This window comes from Oncorhynchus mykiss, chromosome 24 (assembly GCF_013265735.2).
Source record: "Oncorhynchus mykiss isolate Arlee chromosome 24, USDA_OmykA_1.1, whole genome shotgun sequence".
In the NCBI taxonomy this organism is placed as follows: Eukaryota; Metazoa; Chordata; class Actinopteri; order Salmoniformes; family Salmonidae; genus Oncorhynchus; species Oncorhynchus mykiss.
This window is the reverse complement of record NC_048588.1, coordinates 14,566,970-14,585,898: the sequence shown is the minus strand read 5'-3', so window position 1 is coordinate 14,585,898 and position 18,929 is coordinate 14,566,970. Positions and strand designations below refer to the sequence as shown.

Genomic DNA, 18,929 nt, shown 5'->3' with positions numbered 1-18,929 from the left:
TGCGGTCCCGTCGAAGTGAAACGGGGCGTGCTCCCTCTGCTGTTTCCTGCTTAATTGAAACATTTTATATTTCCAATAATGCTATTTGGGTTCAAAGCTACAGTAGAGGTTTCTGAGTCTACTGGCCCACAGACTTATCTTTGTTGTTTCTGGACATGTCTGATTACCTGACTAAGGCTGTTGCAGCTGACATGTCATCTATTGTGGTGCAGGATCTATTAAAGAACTTTGTAATTGCATTTTTCTGTGTGCAGGTTTTCAGTGTAACTGGACTGGGCCTGCCTTTACTATTTTAAAGTGAGACAGTGAGAGGCCACTGTCCCAGGTAACAAGTGTTACAACTCCCTCTACTGGTAGACTATGGAATGTTTTTGTGCCAGAGTAGGCTTGTCTAGCCAAACACCACGTTGTGATGTTGAAATATTTGTAAACACTTGAGCAGAGGGCTAACCATTTGACATAAACATAATTTAATTATGATTCTACATAGCTCACATTGTTGACTTTCTCAAAAACAAAAACAAGGAGCTTCAAAACAGTTCAAATTGAATGAGGGCACCTGTGCTCCATGATCTATTGCCGAGTTTTCGCGGGAGATATTATAAGGTATTCTACTGTTCCGTGTCGTAGGCTACTAGATGACGGACGGATTCAACCATCTGACTGGATAGGGGTGTTCCACAATAAGATACGTTGTATGTTGTACGTTTTGTTTTTAGTTGTGTCATGCAAATGTTTTATAGTATTATAATATTGTGCTACAATTAGGCATATTTCGTATACTCCTATTGTTAATTTAGATAGTATTCCTTCACCCCATCAACGAAACGGGGGTTGCTGTCCTCTTTTGAGTTAAGCGTTCCTGTCCTGCTCCGGGGAGTGATGTCACTGATGGAATGTGATCGTTTCGCGAATCTCCCACCCTCACGAGTCAGTGTACTTTTCATTGCTTTTTTAATCATAAAACAGCTTGTTCCGCATGGACAAAGACGATTGTTCGTAGAGAGACTATCAAAGAAAAGTACATTTTCGCTGTTAGTCTGCATTCTAGGACAGTTGCTCAATGGTTTATCATTAAACATTTTGTGGATCGAACAACATAGTTGGCTATATTTCAACTGGGTGACAATGATATAATGTCTAGTAGCTAAATGTTGACCTTTGTGACGTACGCTTTGCTGTAAACTAGAACGTCGACATTTATTTTCCTAAAATACCCCATTTTGTCGATTGAAGATAATCAGGACAGGGCTGCAGTCGAGCAAGGACAATACATTTTGTTTGCATTTGATCTACAGCGACATACAACAATGTTAACCCAGGTATGTATGGTTTATTACATTCTTATTAGCATGCATTCTTGGTACATTCTTTCCAACGTGGTAAGAACAAACCAGGTTCCGTGTAAACTGCTAGCCGCTTGCTGTGTGTGGTTTGTCCAGGGCGCGCGACTTGGACACGGCAATGTTCTTTCAGCGTAGCATAAAGAATCAAACCCCTCAAATGATGGTCAGCGAAGAAAGCATCAGCGATGGACTTCGTGTGAAACATATCCAGTAGTTTATTGTGTGTCCAAAAATCGTTGACACAACTTATTTTATTACTGCGCAGCATCGAGTGTGTAGTCTAGGCTAGACTACAGAAGCCATGTCAGGAGGAATTCTATTGTGTCACCGAAATATTTGGTTCTCTGCTCATTGATTTACATTCCCAACTAAGTGAATGACAAATTAGATCAGTGAGTAGACTAGGATGCCATTTGATCAAGCTCTCTAGTTTAGAGAAACTATTTGAAGAAGCGAAGGCTACATTTTATTAGCCTACTTCAACAGTCTAACCCACTGTCATTAATCTTTGGTGACCGCCCATCAGTCAGGTTACGATTAAGCATCATCTTCGTCGCCATCTTTAGATAAATTATCCTCTCCTGTCCTTAAAAGTAATTTTAAGTGATTTTGGGCACCGTGTTTGTCTCGTTATGCGTTGATCAGTTCCTATGCAGACGACCCCTGTGTAGAGTACAGACATGAAATCGATATTTTCCTGACTGTCAAGTCTCGGATGGGATGGTAATGACAATAAGACTAGCCAGCCTATAACGTTACACGAAAAGTTATGTCTTGTTGAAATTACGCCTAGGCTACCTTTGCCGCTTGGAGAAACCATCGAACCCGGCTTCGTTGTCTGTGTTTCTGTCATACGTTCGCCTACAGTCTGTTTCAGCCCTCGTTTCCACCCCTCCCCCATTAGCCCTTCCGCTCCGGCTTTAAACACTCCGATACAATGCTGCCATTAAGTGATACATAATGTCCAATCGAGTTGCAAGTTGCAAAAGTGTTGCAATAGCCTCTGTATATCAACACAGGTATATGCAATATTCACGAATCGTTCTTGGACTATAGGGTACTGCTCCTGCTTTGTAGGCTATTTGGCTACACGTTTTTGAAATGGCTGTCCATTTTGTGTCATTCCAGTGTGAGGCCTTCTGAAAGTTTATTTCGATAATCTTAGCCTAAAGTTGTGTGTTCTTTCAAAGCACAACTCTAGATGTATTGCATACACTTATTATTATTATTATTTTTTCCACTTTCTCTATTGCTAAAACTGATTAAGCTATTAACACTCAGCACACCGGAAATCTATAACAACTAGAATGACCATGAGGGTCAGCAGTTATTTCAATTGTGTAACTATTCCATAATCAGTGCCGATAGTCAGTGAGAAGCAATGTAAAAAATAAAAAACATTGAGTTAATAATGCGGCATACAAATACGGTCTCTTGTTTTGCTTTCTTGAGTAAGACAACTTCAAAATGCAGGTGTTTCAGCTTAGCTCAGTGCTCTCTGTGGTGGTGGAGCGCCCAGCGGAAAATAGAGAGCGGAATGGTTGGTAATGTTTTCTAGTTGCGCTGTTATTGGCTCAGTGTTCTGTCACTCATGGGGACATTATGTCACCGCAAATTCTACGGGGAGAGCTTGAAAATTCAAGCCCCTTGGTTGCTGCCATAGAGTTATATTAGAAGTGCCCATCGAAGAAGGCTCAGGGTCATTGGCCACAGATAAAATGGGGTCAAATCCCATTTGATCTACCCTAGCTTTGATTGGACTGATCATGTCAACATCATACTTTCAAAATCTTAGCTAGAAAGCTAGACAAGCAGTCATCATCATGAATCACGTTGACAATCTACTGGCAAATCCTTTTCAATCCTTGTCATATGAAGGGAAATTAGAAAACATCTGTATGAAAAGGGTCTGAATACATGAGAATTGTGCATCACATAACGCTGTTAAACTGGGATTACTGGGGAAATCAAATGTTGTGGCTCAGCTAGACATATAGACGAGCCATCAACCTTCACAACCAATAAACGGAGGAGAATAGGTACGTGCTTGACAGAATTATAGCATGTATTAAATTGTGGCAATTGTGGGACAGCACTGCGAGGCCATGACGAGTCGGCCGACTCCTTGAACCCAGGCGTTTTCAGGTGTATTTTTGAGACCATGTGAGAAGGAGATTACAGGCTACAAAGGCATTATGACGACCAACCCATTTTTAAGGGTACATCAAGCACAATCCAAAACAAACTTTTGGATTGTATGTATGAAGTGTACAGAGAAGCTATAGGTAAGGAGATGTCTGAGACTCCTTTTGCATCTGTACAGGTAGATGAGACCACCGACGTCTCCTGTAAATCACATATGGTAATAGTGCTGCGCTACATGTTAGGGAAAGGAGGATACCTAGTCAGTTGTCCAACTGAATGTATTCAACTGAAATGTGTCTTCTGCATTTAACCCAACCCCTCTGAATCAGAGAGGTGCGGGGGGCTGCCTTAATTCGACATCCACGTCTTCAGCGCCAAACAACAGTGTGTGTGAGAGTCCTAGCGCCACTGAATGTCAAGGAGAAGCTGTTTGCACAAACCTACGATGGTGCAGCAGTGATGAGTGGTAATGTACGTGGTGTCCAAACGGTACTGAAGGAGACTTACCCAAACGTGCAATTTGTGCACTGTTATGCACACCAACTGAATCTAACACTTCAGCAACTTTGTGCTGGGAGAGTGAGCCTGCTTAGTGTTTTCTGCAGACCTATCCTCCTTTTTTACTGGCTCACCCAAAAGACTCTCCGCTCTCATGGAATCAACAAACAGACAGGTCCCCAGGCCACCGGGTACACGATGGAATTTCACAAGCAGAACCGTCAATGCTGTGTGGGAGGACCATGAGACACTGGCCCAGTGCATGGAGGACATCCGCACGCAGCCTGGATGGGATGAGATCACCATCAGCAAGGCTTATGGTTATTTTCCTTGGTCATGCCAGAGGTGGATGTTTTGTACACAATAATGCCGAAACGAACCATTGATGCAGCAGGAATTGCTGGAGCAATCAACAATTTCAAGGTGAACATTCAAAACATTGGCGAGTAATCTTATACACTGGTCAAAGGACATGTTGATGCCACTGAACCAAGGCGGAGAAATCTTAACACTGCATCTATGTTGAATGAAGCATGCAACACAATCACTGCTCATGTGCAAGAAAGGATTTGTGAGAGTGACCACTTAATTGCAGCAAAGTTGGTGGACAGCTCATTTCCCCCCCCCCAGTATGTACATTCCTTTCAGCACCGCAGCACTCCAGTGCGCTACCAAGCTGGGGCCTGTGGGCAAACAGGAGAAGTTGAAAAGGGAACTGTTCACTGTCTACCGGCATCCTGAGCTGCACACTGGAAAGACAGCACTTTCTCTATTGAAATCACTCTACGAGAACAACCTGCAGGAGGCCTTGTCTCTCTTCTCAAAATCATCATCACCACTCCGATGACAACCGCAGAGTCAGGGAGAAACTTTTCCACCCTTAAAGGATAAAACCATCACATGCAACTCCATGGGCCAGAGAATGTTAAAAGCATTGGCCATGCTGTCAATCCAGCATCACTTCATCCAGACAATGCCAGACTTTGATGACAAGGACCGCCATGCCAACTTCCTGTTCAAGTGAGCACAGCACAACAATGGTGAGTCCATAAATATGTCTAGTATGCTGCTGCGTAAGTGATGTAATATGCCAGGGAGATATGTATACTGTAGCTAAGAAAGTAATACCAAGTGTATGTTGTGTAGTAAACAGTTAGTAGCCCATGTGTCTCACCCTAATAATGTGGTCCCTTTCCCCCTAGGGAACGTAGCCTACTGTTCTGACTTGGTGTACATGTAGCTTGTTCTAGAGAAATCTCATCTTTGAATATTTTAACAGCTTTCATTGTCTGCTTACCCTGTTAATTTAGCCTAATGTTCTGACTTGGTGTACAGAGAGAATACTGTAAGAAAGGCCCATGTTCTGAATTATGTCGCTGTCCATTTCAAAGTGCTGAACGAATAGGCGGCATATAGGCTACATCCGTTTCAGCTCGCTCATGTCTTAATCAAAATGACGGCTTGCCTCTTAACCGCTTATCATCATCTATGCCATAGTTTGTACATCTACATTGTTATATTGCATATATAGGTCTATCTCATTACTATCTTATTAATAATTTTAGGCAATGTTAGAATGATGCATTTAATTGTTTTTCTTACATTGTGTGTTATAATTATCTCTGGTGCTTTTCTCCACAAGGAGGGTGGTAAGTTACAGACCCAACATCATTATATTTTAGTATCCCCTCATCATAACCATGTTTGCCAGTGACAGTCTCTTCCATTCTAATATTTCTATTCCACAAAAAGTTGAGTAATAGACCCATTCCAGTTCATAGTGGGAGGGTTGTCTTGTCAGTGGGTCTGTATATTGTCTATAAAAGTGGATCCTCGTGATTGTATTGTCCTTCCTTTTTAGACCACATAGACCTAATGAAATACTTCAAATGGTAGGCTAACCGCTGAGTCTCTCTCTCTCTATTTTTCTCTCTCTCTCTCTTTCTCTCTCTCTTTTTCTCTCTCTCTCTCCTTATCTCTCTCTTTCTCTCTCTCTCTATTTTTCTCTCTCTCTCTTTCTCTCTCTCTCTCTCTCTCTCTTTTCTCTCTCTCTCTCTCTCTCTCTCTTTTCTCTCTCTCTCTCCCTTTCTCTCTCTCTCTCTCTCTCTTTCTCTCTCTCTCTCTCTTTTCTCTCTCTCTCTCTCTCCCTTTCTCTCTCTCTCTCTCTCTCTCTCTCTCTCTCTTTCTCTCTCTCTTTTTCTCTCTCTCTCCTTCTCTCTCTCTTTCTCTCTCTCTTTTTCTCTCTCTCTCCTTCTCTCTCTCTCTCTCTCTCTCTCTTTTTCTCTCTCTCTCCTTCTCTCTCTCTCTCTCTATTTTTCTCTCTCTCTCTCTCTCTCTTTTTCTCTCTCTCTCTCCTTCTCTCTCTTTTTCTCTCTCTCCTTCTCTCTCTCTCTCTCTCTCTCTCTCTCTCTCTCTCTCTCTCTCTCCTTCTCTCTCTCTCTCTCTCTCTCTCTCTCTCTCTCTCTCTCTTTCGGTGCATGCTGGGAGTTTTTTGGAGTTTGAGTGTTTGGTGTGGAAAGCTCTATCCTAACTAACTTTCTTGATTCTTTTATTTACATGTTATTTTCTATGGTGGAGGGTTAATTAAATATTTGTTTTAGCGGTATCCAAAGTTTTTTTTTCAAAGTTAGGGTGGAAGAGGACAGAGTAACTTTCCTGGGGGTTGGAAGGTGTAGTGTGCGCAATGGCTTCTCAGCCTAGCGCGGAGGAGACGCTGTCGATACAGCATGGATTCAGGTGTGTTCCTGAGAACGGAGTTAAGGTGGAGGAGGTTCTGCTCGCGGTCGGTGAACAGGTAGGAGCTGAGTTTATACATTCTGCTTCTAGAATGAACAAAGCTGTGGTTGTGTTCATGAAAAGGGCTAATTTGGTCGGTAGGCTAATTGCTAGCGGAATATTTGTAAGGGATGTGTTGGTGTCAATTTCACCTCTCTCTACCCCTTCAACAAGAGTTGTAGTGGCAAATTTGCCTCCGTTTATTACGGATGATCAAATTAGGAAAGAGCTGAGTCGTTTTGGTAAGTTTGCTAGCGGTTTCCGTGTACTGTCAGCAGGTTTTCAGGCAGATGCCGTTAAGCACGTTGTTTCGTTCAGGAGGCAAGTGTTTATGTTTCTGAACAATAATGAGCAACAGCTAAATGTGCATTTTAAAGTGAGGCATGGGGAGGGGCTCTATGCCGGTTTTGCCAGCACAGATAGTCTACGGTGTTTTGAATGTGGGGATTTGGGGCACAAGAGTTTTGCGTGCCCACATAAAGGCCATAGACAAGGTGAGGGTACAACGGCAGGTGGGGGAAATCGAGGTCAAAATGCAGGGGGTAAGGAGATGCAGATAGCAGAGGCTGGGCCTAGTCAGTCTAGAGATGGTGGTGTAGATGAGGCTGGGCCTAGTCAGGCTAGAGATGGTAGGGTAGTGGAGGCTGGGTCTAGTCAGGCTAGAGATGGTGGAGAAGCAGAGGCTGGGTCTAGTCAGGCTAGAGATGGTAGGGTAGTGGAGGCTGGGTCTAGTCAGGCTAGAGATGGTGGAGAAGCAGAGGCTGGGTCTAGTCAGGCTAGAGATGGTGGGGTAGCTGAGGCTGGGCCTAGACATGCTATGGAGGGCGGTGCAGATGATGCTGGGCAGAGTCATGCTATGGAGGGTGGTGCAGATAATGCTGGGCCGAGTCATGCTATGGAGGGTGGTGTAGCTGAGGCTGGCCCTAGTCATGCTATGGAGGGTGGTGTAGCTGAGGCTGGCCCTAGTCATGCTATGGAGGGTGGTGCAGATGATACTGCGTCTAGTCAGGTAATTCTAGTGGATGAGGAGAGTATAGTGGGGAAGTGTAAGAGATTAGGGGGGGAGGAGGAGGGTGTCAAGAGGAAAAAGAAAAAGGGTGTGGACAAAGGCACCATGGAAATGTTGCCTGTTGCTGTGGGTGAGGCCCTAACCAGAGAGAAAGGGCAGGTGGTCAGGGTGGGAGATAGAGAAGAGGAGGAAAGTGAGTCTGAGGAAGAGGATGAGGAGTTATTTTTTTCAGACTCCTCTTCAATTGGCCCGGAGCTGACAGCCAGTCAACCCGAGGGGTCTAAGTACACGTTGAGAGAACTGACAAGGTTCCTGAATGAGACTAAGGGGAAAAAAGTTAATCTTGAGGCTTTTTTTCCTGATCCTAGGAAGTTTGTAAGATCAGTACAACATGCTATGAGAAATGAGGGGCATGGTGTCCTCTCACCCAGGAAACGGTTTAGGTTGAGGAAGTGGGTCACAACAGTGCGTAAAGGTTTACCTTCAGACACTGTTTAGATGTTTAATTTCTTACTGACACTGGGGCTTTTTGAGCTTTGCTATTGGTCTATTTCTCTGCTGGCTTTTCTCCCACTTCTTATGGAGACTCTTCGGGTAGGCTCGCTCAATATAAATGGCGCCAGAGATGCGGGAAAGAGGAGTGTGTTGGGTGAATATGTAAAACAAAAAAAAGTACAGGTGTTGTTTCTGCAGGAGACGCATAGTGATGTGGTGAATGAAGTTGATTGGGGGCTCTGGTGGAAAGGGGCAAGTGTGTTGAGCCATGGGACAAATCTTAGTGCAGGGGTGGCAGTCCTTTTTGCACCTGGTCTGGCTGTAAAAATTTGCTCCTCAAAGGAGGTGTGTAGGGGTAGGTTGCTTGTTGTTAAAGCAGAAATTAACAACATGTGTTTTGTCTTTATAAATGTGTATGCGCCTAACACAGGGAGAGAAAGAGGGGTTCTATTTGGGAGTCTTAGACAGGAACTCTCACAAGTAGCGCCTGAGGAGACGCTGGTGATCGGAGGTGACTGGAACTGTACAATGGATTTTACAAAAGACAGAAATGGGGAAGAGCCTCATTCAGTGTCAGTGGGAGTGTTAAGGGATATCTTTAATCAGTTTGACCTAGTGGATGTTTGGAGAACTAAACATCCAAACACAAGACAGTATACGTGGGTGAAGGTTTTTGGGGCTAGGGTGAGTGCAGCTCGACTTGATCGCTTTTACATGTCCAGGAATCAGAGCAATAGGCTGCTGGGTGCTACCATTCTCCCAGTGGGGTTTTCGGATCACCACATAACCATGGCTCGGCTGTCTATTTCACCAGGGCCCCGGCAGGCATCTTATTGGAAGTTCAATGTAAAGCTCTTACAAGATGCCACTTTTTGCTCAGGTTTCCAGACTTTTTGGGAAAGATGGGGGCAGCGAAGAGAGGAGTATGAGTCTCTGAGTCAATGGTGGGATGTGGGGAAAGTGCAAATTCGGCTTTTCTGTCAACAGTATACTGCTCTCTCATCCTCAGAGGCTAGGAGAGTATTGGGGGAACTAGAGCGGTGTATTAGTGAGATGGAGGTAGAGATGGTGGGGCAAGGCAATGTAGGCCTCCAGGCTAACTTAGCCGAATTACGTAGGGACCTGGGCAGTTTTTTCCAGGTTAAAGCAAAGGGAGCACTTGTAAGAGCTAGGTTCTCCATGCTCAAGGAGATGGATGCTCCCAGCTCCTTCTTCTTTGGTTTGGAAAGACAGAGCAGTGAAGCCAAGGGTATGCATTGTCTACGGCTGTCTGATGGGCGGGTGACCTCTGTGGTGGGGGAGATGCGGGAGCGGACTGTGGAGTTTTATACTGAATTGTATAGGGCAGAAATGTGTGATCCTATGTGTGCTCAGGTCTTGTTCGCAGGACTCCCTAAGCTCTCTCGGGCACAGAGGGATGAAATGGACATTCCTCTGTTGTCACATGAACTGGCAGAGGCAGTAACCCAGATGTCCCCCGGTCGTGCACCTGGGGTCGATGGACTTCCAGTGGAATTTTACAAAAAATTCTGGGGAACAATTGGACAGGATTTATTTTGCGTGTTGCGTGAATGCGTCAGGGTAGGAGAGTTGCCGATGAGCTGCCGTCGGGCGGCTCTGACTCTCCTGCCCAAAAAAGGGGACTTGTGTGAACTTAAGAACTGGAGGCCTGTGGCATTACTCTGTGCGGACTACAAGATTTTTGCCAAGGTCCTCTCTAACAGACTGAAGTCCCATCTGGACTCTATAATACACAAGGACCAGACATATTGTGTACCGGGACGCTCAATCACGGACAACTTGTTCTTGATTAGGGACATGTTGGATTTGTCGAGAGGTTCTAATGTGAACTTTGGACTGGTCTCTTTAGATCAAGAGAAGGCTTTTGATAGAGTGGATCATGAGTATCTGTTTAATGTGATGTCTGTGTTTGGGTTTGGGAAGAGTTTTGTGACCTGTGTGAAGCTGTTGTATGCTGGGGCGTCATGTATGGTTAAGGTGGGAGGGGGGCTCAGTAGGCCAGTCTGGGTGAGACGGGGTATTAGACAAGGATGCCCTCTATCTGGGCAGCTGTACACACTAGCCATTGAGCCTTTTTTAGGACTGCTACGCAGGAGACTGCGGGGAGTGTGCTGGATAGGCATGGATGTGGTGACAGGAATAGCAGTCTCAGCATATGCAGATGATGTTTCTGTGATGGTCAGGGATGGGCAAGATATGCAGGAACTAGAGACCAGTCTGAAGGTGTACGAGGGAGCTTCATCAGCTAAGGTAAACTGGGGCAAGAGCAAAGCTCTGTTATGTGGGGCATGGGGGGATAGGGCTCCTCCTCTGCTTCCAGGGGGTTTGCAGTGGGGTTGTGAAGGGCTTAAAGTGTTGGGGGTGTACCTGGGCTCGGAGAGGTGGGTCAGCAAAAACTGGGAGGGGCTGTCACAGGCAGTGGTGTCAAGACTGGCCAGGTGGAGGTGGCTCCTGTCCCAAGTGTCATATAGAGGGAGGGTGCTGATAATCAACAACCTGGTGGCATCTTCCTTGTGGCATAAACTGGCTGTCCTCAACCCCCCCGCCGGTCTGCTTGCAGACCTGCAACGCAAGCTGGTGGACTTCTTTTGGTCGGGACATCACTGGCTGAAGGCAGCAGTTTTGTACATGACCGTCCACGAAGGAGGACAGGGCTTGGTGGAACTGGAGAGCAGGATGGCTGCTTTCCGACTAAAGGCGGTGCAGAGACTGCTGTACCACACTGATGTTGGCTGGAGGGAACCAGCATGCGCGCTGCTGAGGAGAGCTGGCGGATTAGGGTTGGACCGGCAGCTGTTCCTCATGAAGCTGGAGAGGCTGAGTACAGCAGGTCTCTCAGAGTTTTACTCTGCGGTGCTGAGGGCCTGGCAGCTGCTAAGGCCCACACGAGAAGGGGGCGTGGAGCCTGGGCAGTGGGTGTGGGAGGAGCCTATCTTCCACAACCCAGCCATCCCTTTGAGATCGGTTCAGTCGGCCACCCTGCAGAGGCAACTGATGGCAGGAGGTTTACAAAGGCTGGGTGACCTGAGACTGCTGGGAGAGGAGGGGTGGAAAACCCCGGAGGTCTTGGCGCAACAAACAGGAATAACGTCTCTTAGGCTGCTGGAAAGATTCCTGGAGGAGGTCCAGGAGGCACTGTCTGAGCCGGTAAGGGGGGTGTTTGAGAGGCCAAAGGGAGAGGGGCCACCAATGTTCCCGCCACTGCAGGTGACGGCAGAGACTGGAGACTGGCAAGGGGGTCTGGAGGACTTGTTAGATTTTAACACTCCGAGCCTGGGGGAGTTTGAGGGGGTGGGAGGTAAAGCCCTATACAACCTCTGCGTTAAGGTTAGGAGCATTAGAAGCCTAACAGGAGTGAAGGCACATCAGTGGCAGGGGGTATGTGGGGCGGAGAGTATGGTGGGTTTTCGATGGAGGGCGCTCTACAAACCCCCAGTACCAAAGAGGTCAGGGGACCTCCAGTGGAGGGTTCTTCATGGAGCCCTGGCCACTAACAGCTGGTTGGCACGGGTTGATCCGGGAATTGGGCAGGGGTGTCCTTTCTGTCAAATGAAAGAAACTGTAATTCATGTGTTTTCTGTGTGCACCAGGTTAATGCCATTAATGTCTCTGTTGGAATGTCTGTGTGACAGGTTGGGGGTGGTTTTTGCTGTTGGGATGTTTATAATGGGATACAGGTATTCGAGTAAGGAGAAAGAAAAATGTGTTTTGTTGAATTTTCTGTTTGCTCAGGCAAAGTTAGCTATTTGGCTAACAAGGAGGAACAGGGTTAAAGGTGGGGGTATAACAGACCCTTTACTACTGTTTAATGGGATGGTCTCTGCGCGCCTTAGGGTTGAGTTTGAGTTCTATAAAATGATCAAATGTGTGGAGATGTTTGAGGAGATATGGTGTGTTGGGGGGGCTGTCTGTATTGCTGGGGAAGATGTTTTGGATATACGGTTGTAGGAGAGGGTTTTTGTGTATGGTGATTTGTATCATGTGGTAGAGGATATATTTTTATTTTTTATTTTAGGGGAGGGGGGGGGGGGGGGGTTTAAATGAATTGAGAATGTTTCAATAAAGAAAGACCAAAAGTCAAAAAGTCTCTCTCCTTCTCTCTCTCTTTCTCTCTCTCTCTCTCTCCCTTTCTCTCTCTCTCTCTCTCTCTCTCTCTCTCTCGACTTAAAGAAGAGTAAAGTTAAGGCCTCAACATCTGTCTGAATTTCTGTCGCTGTCCTTTTTGAAATAGCTGAACGAATAGGCCTACCTCATCACAGCTCATTTGCTTGCACTTGCTTATACTTAGAGCTAAGTGTTAATTATATAAGAAGAAACATTGTGAATTTACTGAACATAAATGTATTAATGTTTGTGTATGGTTCAAAACTTTTTATAATCCCTTACCCCTTCAAACATTCAACCTCCGTACCCCCTCTAGCACCAGGGTCAGCGCACTCTCAAATGTTGTTTTTTTGTCATCATTGTAAGCTTGCCACACAGAATATACGATACATTTATTAAACATAAGAAGGAGTGTGAGTTTTTTGTCACAACCCGGCTCGTGGGAAGCTCATATAGAACCAGGGCACAAATAATAATATAATAATAATCAATAATTTTGCTCTTTATTTAGCCATCTTACATATAAAACCTTATTTGTTCATCAAAAATGGTGACTAACTCACCACAGGTTAATGAGAAGGGTGTGCTTCTAAGGATGTACATAACTCTGCAATGTTGGGTTGTATTGGAGAGAGTCTCAGTCTTAAATCATTTTCCACACACAGTCTGTGCCTGTCTTTAGTTTTCATGCTAGTGAGGGCTTGAGAATCCACTCTGACATAGGTACGTGGTTGCAAAGGGCATCAGTGTCCTAACAGCGCGATCTGCGCCCATTCCTATCCAGAAATCTGTCAGTGGCTTCTGATTAAATTACATTTTCATAGAACCGCTTGTTGCAATTTCGATGAGGCTCTCTTGTTCAGATATCGGTAAGTGGACTGGAGGCAGGGCATGAAAGGGTTATATAATGAATCCAGTTGTTTGTGTTGTCCGTTTCGGGGAAAGTACCTGCGTAATTGTGCACCCAGCTCACTCAGGTGCATCACTATATCACATTTGACATTGTCTGTAACCTTGAGTTCATTTGCACACAAAAAATCATACAATGATGGAAAGACCTGTGTATTGTCTGTGTTAATGCAGACAGAAAAGAGCTCCAACTTCTTAATCATAGCCTCAATTTTGTCCTCCACATTGAATATAGTTGCGGAGAGTCCCTGTAATCCTAGATTCAGATCATTCAGGCAAGAAAAAACATCACCCAATCATGTGAGAAACTCGTCATCATGCAAGCTGTCAGACAAGTGAAAATTATGGTCAGTAAAGAACTTTAAGCTCGTCTCTCAATTCAAAAAAACATGTCAGTACTTTGCCCCTTGATAACCAGCTCACTTCTGTATGTGGTAAAAGCATTACATGGTCGCTGCCCATATCATTGCATAATGTAGTAAGTACACTGGAGTTCAGGGGCCTTCCTTTAACAAAGTTAACCATTTTCATTGTAGTGTCCAAAACATCTTTCAAGCTGTCAGGCATTCCCTTGGCAGCAAGAGCCTCTTGGTGGATGCTGTAGTGTACCCAAGTGGCGTCGGGAGCAACTGCTTGCACGCGTTACCACTCCACTATGTCTCCCTGTCATGGCTTTTGCGCCATCAGTACAGATACCAACACATCTTGACCACCGAAGTCCATTTGATGTCAGAAAGCTGTCCAGTACTTTAAAAATATCCTGTCCTGTTTTCCAGTGGTTTCCTTAATTGACCCCCCATAAACGTAACAGACATATACCAGGAGCTGTGCCAGGCCCGCCACATCTGTTGACTCATCTATCTGTAATGCATAGAATTCACTGGCTTGTATGCGAAGCAGTAATTGTTTCAAAACATCTCCTGCCATGTCACTGATGTGTCATGAAACAGTGTTGTTTGATGAAGACATTGTCTGTATAGTTTTGTGGGCCTTTTCCCCCAGCATTGTCCGTCCCAGCCATACCCGCGACAGCAGGAAGAATGAAGTCCTCCACAATAGTATGGGGCTTGCCTGTCCTAGCCACTCGGTAGCTCACCATATAAGACTCTTCTAACCCCTTCTTATTAATGGTATCTGTTGCTTTTATACATGTCTTATTACTCGAAAGTCGTCGGCATGTTTAGTTTCTAAATGTCTGCGCAAGAGTGAATGTTTCATCGAGTTGTGAGATAGTACTTTTGCCCATATAACACACTGTGGCTGAGGAAAGGCCCTACTCCCAATATAAGTGAACCCCAAATCAATATAGTTCATCATTTTTGTGCCTCTTTGATGGTCCAACGTCCCTGTCTGTTGTTCAGTGCTTCCCGGGTAAAGGGGGCAGTAGCTCTTCAGCTGCATCAGATTCACATCTGTCAGTGTCCATGCTAGTTGGGCTAACAACAAATGTAGAATTACTGATGCTAGCATTGGATGTGCTTGTGGAAGCAGAACAACTTGTGTCGTCGACAGGTGCAGGTGTCGTACTGCTGGTAGTAGCAGTACTACCAGTAGAGCTGGTACAGTATGTGTCTCTATGGACGCGGGCCTTACTTTTTTTTGAACCATTTATCCATTTTCGAGCAAACGGAATGAGCAGCAGCTACGTTTGGCTACATACTGACTACATACCGTTAGTGGAATTCCTGCGAGAGAGTAACGGTCAATGTGATTGGATGTTAACTATTTGACAAGGCTACCTGTATTTGACATTGTGTTGTTATTTCGCTGAACACTAGATGGTTTAATGTTATTTTTGTCAGTGAAACGAGGCTACTCAGGCGAGAAAAAGACCTCACCCAAATGTATAGACCCATTGGAAAATAAATGGACTGTTTGAATATCTTTATTTTATTTTTTGAATGTGAATCTCATTTTTATTTGGCGTACCCCCGACGACATTGTGTGTACCCCAGTTTGGGGTACCTGGTATAAAGGATTGGAGAAAGGTGCAGGAATATGTAATATTGGGTTTTAATTCTTGACCCAATAATGTATGCCATGAAAGGCACGGGGACGAAGCCCAAAACAAACACGTATCCAAAAACACAGGGATGTAACCCAAACAAAAGAGCGAGGTTAAACCTCTAATAAATACAAGGGACGAGACCCGTAACAACTAGTACACCATACACCAGCACGAATGCTGAAACAACAAAGCACAGGAACTCACAAGACCAACGGACATGGGAACAATAACCAACCAAAACAATGGTGAACAGAGGGCACATACAGTGCCTTGCGAAAGAATTCGGCCCCCTTGAACTTTGCGACCTTTTGACACATTTCAGGCTTCAAACATAAAGATATAAAACTGTATTTTTTTGTGAAGAATCAACAACAAGTGGGACACAATCATGAAGTGGAACGACATTTATTGGATATTTCAAACTTTTTTAACAAATCAAAAACTGAAAATTTTGCCGATGGTCTCTGTTTCAAAGTATTTATTTTTCCTAGAACAACCGAGGCTCCATACACATGCCTCCCGCGCTTTGCTCACGGCAGTTTACTATTGCACTTAGGTGCGTTTTGTTTCAGCTCGCCGGGTGCACCGAGTAGGCGGAGTTTGCTTTCAAGGCCAATAGAATGGTCTCAAATGCACACACTCTGCCTACTCGGCGCTATGGGCCAGCTGCATGGACAGGAGGGACTCAGCACGTTATCATTTGGTTATTAATGTTCTAAAATAACGAGGTGTTTGTTTGTTTCCACAGAGAAAGAGAAAACGCACTGTGGAGGACTTCAACCAGTTTTGCACCTTTGTGTTGGCCTATGCTGGATACATCCCCTATCAAACAGAGGTAGGTTGATAAAACAGTTTTCTCCTGTTCAAGTAAAACTGAGATGTAGCTTATTAACACTCTTATAATTAATTGATGTCTTATTGCTTCTACACTGAACAAAAATATAAACGCAACATGTAAAGTGTTGGTCCCATTTTTCATGAGCTGAAATAAAAGATCCCAGAAATGTTCCATACAAAAAAGCTATTTTCTCTCAAATTTTGTGCACAAATTTTTTTACATCCCTGTTAGTGATCATTTCTCCTTTGCCAAGATAATCCATCCACCTGACAGGTGTGGCATATCAAGAAGCTGATTAAACAGCATGATTATTACACAGGTGCACCTTGTGCAGGGGACAATGAAAGGCCACTCTAAAATGAGCAGTTTTATCGCAAAACACAATGCCACAGGTCTCAAGTTTTGAGGGAGCGTGCAATTGGCATGCTGACTGCAGGAATGTCCACCAGAGCTGTTGCCAGAGAATTCAATGTTAATTTCTCTGCCATAAGCCATCTCCAACGTTGTTTTAGAGAATTTGGCAGTACGTCCAACCGGCCTCACAACCACAGACCACTTGTATGGCGTCATGTGAGCAGGTGGTTTGCTGAAGTGAACAGAGTGCCCCATGGTGCCGGTTAGGGTTATGGTATGGGCAGGCATAAGCTGGCAATTTGAATGCACAGAGATACCATGACGAGATCCTGAGGCCCATGGTTGTGCCACTCATCCACCGTCATCACCTCATGTTTCAGCATGATAATGCACAGCCTCATGTCGTAAAGATCTGTACACAATTCCTGGAAGCGGAAAATGTGTCAGTTCTTACATGGCCTGGATACTCATCCATTGATCAAGTTTGGGATGCTCTGGGTCGACGTGTACAACAGTGTGTTCCCGCCAGCAACTTCTCACAACCATTGAAGAACCATTGAAGAGGAGTGGGACAACATTACACAGGCCACAATCAACAGTCATCAACTCTATGTGAATGAGATATGTCGCGCTGCATGAGGCAAATGCTGGTCACACCAGATACTGACTGGTTTTCTGATCTACGCCCCTACTTTTTTTAAACGGTATTTGTGACCAACAGATGCATATCTGTATTCCCAGTCATGTGAAATCAATAGATTAGGGCCTAATGAATTTCAATTGACTGATTTCCTTATGTGAACTGTAACTCAGTAAAGTATTTGGAATTGTTGCATGTTGTGTTTTAATATTTTTGTTCAGTTGAATGAGGTCTCCAGTTCTGCTGTTGTTTCCATGGTGATATATCCCCCTGTAGGATTGGTGGTGTAGTGACAGCAAGCCCAGTGACAGCAACCCCTGCAGCAGCAGTCACAGTACCAGTCCATGGGCCTACCAGTCCTCTCCTAACTCAGACTGTGGCTCCTCCACTCAGAGCCAGAAGGAGAAAGGGAAGGAGTTGAAGAGGAGGAGGTCAGACAAGAAGCCAGCCGGGCCTGGCCAGGGGGAGAAGAAGCTTAGAGGAGGAAGTGCCAAAAAGTCTCCTAATAACAAACAGGCTGCCCCTACATCAACAGTCAGCAGAATGCCAGAGCTCCATGAGCAGCACCAGCCCCAGTCTGAACGGACCAACCTCAACAGCTGTCCTACTGACAACAAAACACATCCTCTGATAGCTCCGAAATGTGACCATGACTGTAAACTTTCCCAATCTTCCCTGACTCAACTCTTCCCTGAAGCCACCTCCAGCAGCTCTCTGTCTGTCCACAGGGACAAGATCAACACCGGTCAGACACACACGCCAGACCCCAACAGGTCAGCTGGGAAAATGAATGACTCTACAACCCCTCAGAAGACAGGAAGTGAAGAACTGGAACAGGAAGTGACCGAACAGCCTGTTGACATGACAACGACAAGCTGTGAGACGGGGAAGAGCTGTCCTCATAGGCCGGGAGACGGAGAAAAGAAGAGAAGAAAGGAAGAGAATGTGACGAGGGAGAGCTGGGAGGGGTCTGGGAGTGAAGGAAGGATAGACAGTGGTCAGAGGTCAGATATCCTGAGGATGGTGATGGACAGGAGGTTGAGAGGTCAGCTAACTGAAGACCAGGAGACAGGCTACCACACAGAGGAGGGAAGCAGCCCCGACCGGGACCATGGAGGGAGCAACTACCAGACAGACCAGGGAGGGAGCGATGGAGAGGACACATCTGCAGACAACAGCAAGATAGAGGGTGAGTAGAGAGGAACCCCACTTGAGACTTAAGATGCGTCCCAAATGGCACGCTCTGCTCTGTAGCACTAATTTTGACCAGGGCCCATATTCCCTATATAGTGAACTACTTTTGATCAGGACCGTAGTAGGGCTCTAGTTAAAAGTAATAGGGAACAGGGTGCCGTTTTGGATGCAGCTCGCTCAATACCTCATCACTCTCTACAACCATCATTGCTAGTATAAAACAGAGGCTGTGTTTAATATAATGTCTCTCTTCTATTTTCTCTCTTCTCAGATCAGGACGACTCGTGGGACCTGATCACCTGTTTCTGCCTGAAACCGTTCGCGGGTCGGCCCATGATAGAGTGTAGTGAGTGTGGCACCTGGGTGCACCTGTCCTGCGCTAAGATCCGCCGCACCCACGTTCCTGAAGTCTTCACCTGCCAGCCCTGCCGAGATGCCAAGACCAACATCAGACGGTCCAACCGGGCGCGGATCGCCTCCCGCAAACGCTTCAGCGACTAGAGGGCACTAGCTGGTTCATTGGCTGCGTCCAAATTGGTGTCAGGTAGCCTAGCGGTTAAGAGCATTGGGCCAGTACCCAAAACATTGCTGGT

At 45.5% G+C, this 18,929-nt stretch overlaps 1 protein-coding gene across 1 annotated transcript; it reads left to right on the top strand.

Annotated features, from left to right (window-relative positions):
- Nucleotides 1-523: 523 nt before the first annotated feature.
- On the top strand, nt 524-18,883 carry LOC110503814 (PHD finger protein 13). Its single transcript, XM_021582358.2, has 4 exons — nt 524-1,322; nt 16,059-16,145; nt 17,419-18,331; nt 18,608-18,883. The coding sequence occupies exons 1-4, from the start codon at nt 1,311-1,313 to the stop codon at nt 18,835-18,837; spliced, it is 1,242 nt and encodes a 413-aa protein (XP_021438033.1). The 5' UTR covers nt 524-1,310; the 3' UTR covers nt 18,838-18,883.
- Nucleotides 18,884-18,929: the final 46 nt, after the last annotated feature.

Coding starts and splice junctions, on each gene's coding strand:
- LOC110503814 (XM_021582358.2), top strand. Junction 16,146..17,418: donor ACATCCCCTATCAAACAGAG/GTAGGTTGATAA, acceptor ATCCCCCTGTAG/GATTGGTGGTGTAGTGACAG. Junction 18,332..18,607: donor AGACAACAGCAAGATAGAGG/GTGAGTAGAGAG, acceptor CTCTCTTCTCAG/ATCAGGACGACTCGTGGGAC.